This window comes from Petromyzon marinus, chromosome 4, assembly GCF_048934315.1.
Source record: "Petromyzon marinus isolate PM22_M1 ecotype Great Lakes invasive population chromosome 4, UKy_Petmar_22M1.pri1.0, whole genome shotgun sequence".
Classification (NCBI taxonomy): domain Eukaryota; kingdom Metazoa; phylum Chordata; class Hyperoartia; order Petromyzontiformes; family Petromyzontidae; genus Petromyzon; species Petromyzon marinus.
Window position 1 is genome coordinate 19,686,998 of NC_133670.1, and position 8,950 is coordinate 19,695,947.

At 51.9% G+C, this 8,950-nt stretch overlaps 1 protein-coding gene across 3 annotated transcripts in view; it reads left to right on the top strand.

The window, feature by feature from the left end:
* RAPGEF4 (Rap guanine nucleotide exchange factor 4) overlaps positions 1-4,074 on the top strand; it is an 88,409-nt gene extending 84,335 nt beyond the window's left edge. For all 3 annotated transcript variants that reach the window (XM_032945677.2, XM_032945687.2, XM_032945678.2), the window contains one exon: positions 777-4,074. In XM_032945677.2, coding sequence (XP_032801568.1) covers positions 777-904 — 128 coding nt within the window. In that variant the 3' untranslated portion in view covers positions 905-4,074. The remainder of the gene's footprint in view (positions 1-776) is intronic.
* The last annotated feature ends 4,876 nt before the right edge of the window (positions 4,075-8,950 follow it).

The window sequence follows — 8,950 nt, forward strand, 5'->3', positions numbered from 1 at the left end:
CGAGGGTTGGTGGAGCGCACACACATGTTGTGAAACTCGCTTCGCGAGGTTGTCGAGGAAGTTTGCCGTACCCCGGCTTGCCCAGGAGAAGGCGGTACAGCGAATGGGGACCACCCCACCTATTCGATCTGTACGGGATGGGAGCGACGCTCCAGTTTCCTCCCACATTTAAATGCTCATTAAGTGGCCAATGACACTTTCACATATGGAGGTACTTGGAGGGGTGGTAAATCTGACGCTGGGTCACTGCCTGGCTGCCTTTCTCCCTTGGCTGTTTCCTCGCGCTGAGTTGAGTGAGCGGACACTCTGCACGTTTCAAATTCAGATTATTGTTGGTACTACAGTGGACCGCCCTCTGCGGACTCATAACGTAACCTATGACCAAATGAACGCGGAGTTCGACCGATCTCGTCAGATAGTGGAAGCTTTGCATGGTTGGGCCTGGGCAGTGTCCTAGGATGTATGGCCACCATGCGTAACGAGCGTCATAGGCTGCTACGTCGTGGTATTACCATGAGAATGCCGTTGTAATGTTTGTGAATGTGTAGTTAAAGATGGAGTTGTGGCGATTCCTGGCCACGCCCGACATGAGTGACCAGCGATATCTGAACCGGTGCAAGGCTCCCTCGCTTCACCAACCCGCTTTGATGAGCGTGGTGAAGGAGAGTAAAAAAAACAACCCCCATGACCGAGAGGCGTGCGGAGGCCTTCGTCCAGCAGTTGATTTACCGAGGGCCGTACATGGCGTGAATGCCCTGCGCGTGTTCCGCCCCCAGGCCCCGACCCATCGCTCGCCGCCAAGAACCACGCAGACGTGCGCGCCTACGTGCGGCAGCTGTCTGTCATCGACAACCAGCGCACGCTCTCGCAGCTCTCCAACAAGCTGGAGCCGCGGCGCCCCTGAACCTCCCCCCCCCTGGTGCCAGCGCCCCGCCGCTGCCCCTCGAGGTCGCGGCCCCTCGAGGTCGCTCCGATCGGCACCACCGCTGCACCCAGTGAGGGGCGGCGGTGGCGTGATCCGTTTCCGCGCGCCGCCACGTGACCCCCACGACCCCCACGACCCCCACGACCCCCACGACCCCCACGACCCCCACGACCCCCACGACCCCCACGACCCATCGACTTCACGACCCCAACGGCCGCATGGCACTCGTCTCGATTGCACAAAGTTTTTGAAGCACACGGAAATGTGAATCTCCGCACGGGGAGACTTGCAGCGGGAAAACGTTCACAAAGATTTGTACTTTTTTTCTACAGCTAATGAAGCTCGTTATATTCTGGTGATTTTTTTTTTCCGCCGGTATATATGATTTTGAATGTTTTTTTTTCCTGACATTTCTCGACAGTTTTTTTTTGTGGCTTTGAATGATGACCCTGTGAGGCCACCCCCATTGCACCGTGCGGTTGTGTTATGTTCTCTTGCGTTAAAACTTGGACGATTTATCAGGCTGCATCCCCCCTCCCCCCTCGGTCGTGTCAACACGGCACTTGTATACTATTTCTGTAAAAATCATGACGCCGAGGTGGCCGATTTTACCGCCCCTTCAATCGCTGTTGTCTCTTCGTCGACGAAGCATTGCGTTGACTGCAATTGTGCTTCACAATTTCTGTGGCACCGAAGTCTTAACCGTTTGTTAATGATTTTTTTTCCTGTTGCAAAGAAGGGGCTTAACTAAGTTTCCAGCCTAAAAAAAAAAAACACGCTCCAAGCAAAGCACAGAATGCTTTTTAAAAATGTTGTGGACAAAAAAAACAGATTGTGTCGTAAAATACACAAACGGAATGCGTGCGAACGGAGCGATTTCTTTGCTTTTCTCTTGGGAAGGAAGAGATGGTATTTTTGCATTTTTATATAATTGAAATTAGAGTCGACTTGCAGCGGCCCAAACCTTCGAGCCGTGCGCGTGTTCTCCCGGATGCCGCTTTGCGGTGTAAAACTGCAGAATTACCAACTCCCTTCAGAAACATGCTCGGTCACGCGTTGCGTGCATGACCTTTGCGTACGTTCATCGCGCCACGTTCATGGTTATTGTTCGTCGGCTGCAGTTGTTAAATGACGCCTGCAAGCCTGCAGGGTTTGCGATGAGACTTTCCCGCGTCTCCGCTGTGCCCCGGTTAGTGCCACAGTCCATGACCGGCGCACACCGGCGTCGAGTACGACAAAGCTGCGTACGTAAGGTTTTTGCGGTTTTGCTCCTGCAGCTCTCCGATGTGTATTTCGGTGGCCGTGCAGCATGTTGCTCGGCTACGATGCCTGACGTCTCCCGAAGCTGCTGCCATCGCGATTAGCGCCTCCGTCGGCTTTGCACGGTGCGAAAGAAGTTCAACGTACACACGTACGTAGCACGGTTGACCACGCACGATGCGAAAGAAGTTACCCGTACGTACGTGTGTACGTGCATCGTGCCGAACGAACAACACCACGCGTCACAACCAGACAAACGCACCCGGAGCGCTTGCAACCAGCGTTGAGTGGCCGCCGACGCCAGCTGCACGCCGAGGCGCGCGGGGTGGCACAGCGGCCACGCGCACGCTTGAGAGCACGCGCTCGCGCGCGAGGCTCTCGCGTGAGGCTCTCGCGTGAGGCTCTCGCGTGAGGCTCTCGCGCGCGACGCTCGTGCGTGCTCGCGTGAGGAGTCCGGAGCTCCGCGCTCGCACGCGGCTCCGCGTTTGTACGAGCCGTGAGCGGGGCGTCGCCGACCGCCGCGATTTGCCGTTGTTTCCAAACGGCATTTTACACCGAAGACATGAGCCCCCCCCCCCCCCGTGTAGCCTTGACAAGACTGTTGGGGCGAGTGCTGTTGGCAAGCAGCACCTATGGCATTTCCATCGCCTGCTAGCTGAGCTTGCATTCGTGTAGCACGGCGCCAGGAAAGTAGCCGTGGTGTGACAAGTTCCCTGATATGAACTTGGGAAATGTAAATGTCACTGTCTCCAAAGGAACAATCACCCTGTTTCAGTGGTGATTGTGGCTGATGCTCAGGCACTCAAATGTAGGTGGTGGTGTGTGTGTGTGTGGGGGGGGGTCATGCTGACAAGTGTTTATTTGTCGATAGTAATTAGTGATGTGCATATGCATGGTGATCTGTTGAGCAGGGAGAAGTGACGGTGCTAATGAGTGGTGTGCGTGTGGTGGTGCTGATGAGTGGTGCATGTGGTGATGCTGCTGATGAATGATGCGTGTGGTGGTGCTGATGAGTGGTGTAGCAGTGGTAACGAGTGGTGTGCGCCGCGGTGGTGATGAAGTGGTCTGGGTGGTGGTGCTGATGAGGAGGGCCAGGCAACAGGGGAGGGATACTTAAGCTAGCATTGCTCAGCCCCGCTCCTGCAAGAGTAACTTTGGCGCTTCCCAGGAATAAATCTGCCCAGGAGTCATCAGACATGGGTAGTGATGTTGAACTACTGTGCAAATCCCAGTTTCGTTCAATTTACCATATTCATGCATTTAACGGTCAACTTTATTCCAAGTGTTAAACTGTTGGAGGTATCCAAACACTGTGTACTGTATTGTTTTTGGCCAAAATGTGTTTTTTGCTGTTGTCAACCAAATGTGTTGCACATGAACACAGTACGCACTATGATACAATTACCTTTCGCGCTGTTTTTTTTTTGTTTTAAACGCGCAATCTCATTGCAACTACTGAATTGGCAAACCTTACTAAACTATGGCGCAAGCCTTATTAGTCTCTCACCTGTTCTTATAATTAGGGTTTAATTTTGCCAAAAGTATTTTGAAAATGACGAGCCTGTTACTTTCTTTTGTATAGCCCAGTATTTATTGTTAATTTATATGCACATCTATATTGTAATATAATTAACCATGTACATGTCTCCCTGCAATTAGACCTTTTTAGTCGTACATATGTTAAACGGAGAAGCGTGCTGATTACTTGCTGCTAGCGTAACTCCAGCATCCTCGCATACATGCCAACATGTTTTAAGCCTGAGTTGCCCCTTGGAGTATACATGGATCTCTTTGCAATGCTCTTGCAAAGCAGCAAGTGGGTTCTTGCAATAATATATACAACTGTCCATTTGTCGTGCATGTATTTCATTAAAAAAATACAAAAAGTGTTGGTGTGATCATGGCATGGCTTTGGTTTTTATTGACATTTAAAAAATCTATATTTTAACGTGATGAGATCTCTCTCCACGCGTTGCTGGGATGCGGCAGAAATAGCCCTGGGAGTGTGGTGTTACTGCTCAAGTGGAGAAGGCCACCTCTCTGAATTCCCTCTCTCCTGAAGGCCGGCTCTATAGTAAAACAGAAAACACAAGACTGTACTCAATGATTTATTTCATAAAATGCTTTCACTCTGGACACTCACACCAATGACTCTGTAAAAATGCCGGTAGTGAAAGCGAGATTAAAGACAAAGCAGATGCAGGGGGCAATTAAGACCCCCGTTGCGGTAAAGAAGGCGAGAAAACTTTTGACGACGGATGCCGAGCTTTGGATCGGCCATGACAACCGAGGGTCTTTCACGTCCTTCGAGCACCTTTTTTAATGCGTTTGCCCCATTTCCAGCTGCGTTAGCAAGCACGCTTCCGCGGCCGCATTAGTAGTTTGTGCTCAATAAACGGCCCGAATAAAATATGCATGATTATACCAAAAGCATTCACCACAATTGGCCATTTTTAAGCCCATTACTGTCACCGTCCTGTCGTCTTGCCTCGGCTTGGACTAAAAGACCTTGCCATCGCGGATGGATAAATTACATTCTTGTTTTGGCCATTGCTATAATCGCCGCAGCGTCCCTTTAGCTCCACTCTCCTTGCCAAGGCGCTCGCGATAGGGGCCACTGAGACCCCCCCCCGACCCGGACAGGGAATCCCGCGCGGTGCTCGTGAACTCCACCGCCTCGTACATTGCGCGGTCGCCTCGAGAACATCGTGTGGCGTTCTGCTGCTGCTGCTACGAAACAGGAAGACTTCTTTACAGTTCTGGCTAACCGCCTGATGAAGCCGGTTGTAAATCACCAGCGAGAAGGTCGTACTCGAATTGTAAATGTTGTGCATTTACTCTCCAACACACCGGTGTGCTCAAGTAGTCACCAAATACTCTCCAACACACCGGTGTGCTGAAGTAGTCACCAAATACTCTCCAACACACCGGTGTGCTGAAGCAGTCACCAAATACTCTCCAACACACCGGTGTGCTGAAGCAGTCACCAAACACTCTCCAACACACCGGTGTGCTGAAGCAGTCACCAAACACTCTCCAACACACCGGTGTGCTGAAGCAGTCACCAAATACTCCCCAACACACCGGTGTGCTGAAGCAGTCACCAAACACTCTCCAACACACCGGTGTGCTGAAGCAGTCACCAAATACTCTCCAACACACCGGTGTGCTGAAGCAGTCACCAAACACTCTCCAACACACCGGTGTGCTGAAGTAGTCACCAAATACTCTCCAACACACCGGTGTGCTGAAGCAGTCACCAAACACTCTCCAACACACCGGTGTGCTGAAGCAGTCACCAAATACTCTCCAACACACCGGTGTGCTGAAGCAGTCACCAAATACTCTCCAACACACCGGTGTGCTGAAGCAGTCACCAAACACTCTCCAACACACCGCTGTGCTGAAGCAGTCACCAAACACTCTCCAACACACCGGTGTGCTGAAGCAGTCACCAAATACTCCCCAACACACCGGTGTGCTGAAGCAGTCACCAAACACTCTCCAACACACCGGTGTGCTGAAGCAGTCACCAAACACTCTCCAACACACCGGTGTGCTGAAGCAGTCACCAAATACTCTCCAACACACCGGTGTGCTGAAGCAGTCACCAAACACTCTCCAACACACCGGTGTACTCAAGAAGTCACCAAATACTCTCCAACACACCGGTGTGCTGAAGCAGTCACCAAACACTCTCCAACACACCGGTGTGTTGAAGCAGTCACCAAATACTCTCCAACACACCGGTGTGCTGAAGCAGTCACCAAATACTCTCCAACACACCGGTGTGCTCAGGCAGTCACCAAACACTCTCCAACACACCGGTTGCTGAAGCAGTCACCAAATACTCTCCAACACATCGGTGTGCTGAAGCAGTCACCAAATACTCTCCAACACACCGGTGTGCTGAAGCAGTCACCAAATACTCTCCAACACACCGGTGTGCTGAAGCAGTCACCAAATACTCTCCAACACACCGGTGTGCTGAAGCAATCACCAAACACTCTCCAACACACCGGTGTGCTGAAGCAGTCACCAAATACTCTCCAACACACCGGTGTGCTGAAGCAGTCACCAAACACTCTCCAACACACCGGTGTGCTCAAGTAGTCACCAAATACTCCCCAACACACCGGTGTGCTGAAGCAGTCACCAAATACTCTCCAACACACCGGTGTGTTCAAGAAGTCACCAAATACTCTCCAACACACCGGTGTGCTCAAGAAGTCACCAAATACTCCCCAACACACCGGTGTGCTGAAGCAGTCACCAAACACTCTCCAACACACCGGTGTGCTGCTGAAGCAGTCACCAAACACTCTCCAACACACCGGTGTGCTGAAGCAGTCACCAAATACTCTCCAACACACCGGTGTGCTGAAGCAGTCACCAAATGGCACGTTTTGTTCACGTGACGAACCTGACCGATCGGTCGCGACGGGGTGGTGCTGGCGGCGGATTTAACGAGACATTTACGCGATATAACCCCAAAAACCTTTGTCGTTGATATTGGTCGCGAAAGCCCCACGTGTTAAAGCGGTGCCGCTAACGCTGGCCGTACCACTTCCCACGGCACCTGCACCTATTGTCCGTGCAGTCGCCAGGGAGGAATGTGCCACTTGTAAAAGGTTGCGTGGGTATTGTCGGTCAACAACCGGCGTGGAGGATGTGGATGCGAGTTGTGGGATGAGGGCGGGGGGGGGTTATCGCTCTATAGTCTATACCTACAACTGTACGGTACTGCAGGTCCAGATGTATTGTGACTATCCCGCCCCCCCCCCCCCCCCCCCAATTAATCGACCCATAACACATTTTTCTATTTGCATATTCATTCCTGTTTTAATTAAACTTTACTTTCCAAAATAATACGTTTCACAAAACTAAAATTGGGGGGCGGGGGTCACAAGACATCTGGACCACTCTGTACTTCCTACCCCCACTGGGGAGCCGATTGAACGACGCGGATTCTGAATCCACCATGGGGGGGCAGGAGAGGGGGGGGGGCTGGGGGGGCCAGCCCTCTGCTCCGCAAGGCGCTCGCTCACGGCCAAACCCCCCCCCCCCCCCCCCGAGGTGAAACTGCTGTCTGTCGCAATGGAACTCTGACGCCTCAAAGGGGGTTTCTTCACCACCGCTGCCAGGGGCGCGCGTCGATTCCACTCCTTGCGTTAGGGGGCCGTTCATAAATGACGTCACGCACCTGGGGGGGGGGGGGGTCAGGCATTTGTGACGATGTGTGACGAGGGGGGTGGGTTGAGAAATGTGACGTCACATCAAAATGCGAAACTTTAAATAAATATAGACAACACGTTCTACTTTATTAAATAGACTTTTTTTAATAAATGTTTTCTCCTACAACATCAGAGTGCAGCGTCACATTAAATACGCACTACAATGACAATAGTTTAAAGCGATTTGAAGCATGTTTTATTTTGGGGGGGGGGGGCAGAGCTTTGTGACGTCATATTTGAGGGGGAGGGGTCTGACTTTTTGTGACGCCGTGTGACGATGGGGGGGGGGGGGGTCAAAAATCGTCCAAAATCGCGTGACGTCATTTATGGACGGCCCGATAAGCGCACCCGATGAAGGCCGGCACGGCACACGAGAGGGTGGGTGTGACCGGGCACCACGCCCGGCCGCCTTTGCCTCCCTAGTGGCGATGTTTACTAAACACCGCACCAGGGTACTCGTTTTGAGGCTGAGTCGACCTAGGGGAGGCCCAGGTCCTGTGTCAGATAATCGTCACTGGTATTGCCCGTGAGCGGGAGTCGAACTCGGGTGTCCGGGTTCGTTGCACTGCGCGCTAACCGCTTACACAACCGCTCAGCAGAGGGCAGTGGTGCAGCAGGAACATCCATTGTTCTGGCCTGTACCTGCTTTCGTATCTATACCCCTCCCCCGCCTTCATCACATGCCATTGACCATCGTGGCGTAGTGTGGTTGAGTAACCCCCACGACCCGCACGGCGTGGGGAGCCCCCGTCATCCAGCAGTGGACTGACAAAAGCGCCGTACCTGTGTGAACTAATGTCCTTAGTCCAAATCCTAGCCTGGGACTCAACCCTCGTGTCAGAGAGCGTGAGGCTCAGCGTGACCGAGCGCTCCTCTGGCACGCTAGGTTAATCCTGATATATCAATTCACATGCCTCACCTTTTGTTGACAACTTTGCAATTTATTAAAGTCCTAAGGTCGCTACATTTGTGCGCGTGGGATAATATTCAGCTGTCGATGTCACTGTCGTTTCCTGGAAAGCGAGTGAATACTGGAGCTTTAAGGCAGTCAACCAAATGTGGGGTGATAATTGCATTGCGTCCTTGTGAACGAGTCCTGAACGGACATGCAGTATTGACTCTCATCAGCGCGAACGGTGTGAATTGAGCGAGTTTTGAGTGTGTTTAAGCGTTGCGCAAAGCCCTCTAAAACCGCACCAAAGGAACACTGAGTCAATACAAGCTATGGGCTCTGTAATTTTACCTGCAACCACGGAATGACCGGTAAAACCCCAAACAAAATGGATTTTCGCGTTCGCCGTTATGACAGCGCTTCTGGTTAGGGCTGCCTACTGATTAATTCTCTTCTGACAATCGCTTATTGTCCATAAAATGGCCAAATTGGCTGTTGAAAAGGTCACCCTGCAAGACAGAGCCATTCTCTCCAAAGCGACCCTTGGGCCGGCACGGGTTGCGCGTTGACGACTCATACTCATTGGTTCTATCGGTAAAGTCACGTGGTTAAAAATAAAATGAAACAAATCACGACGTT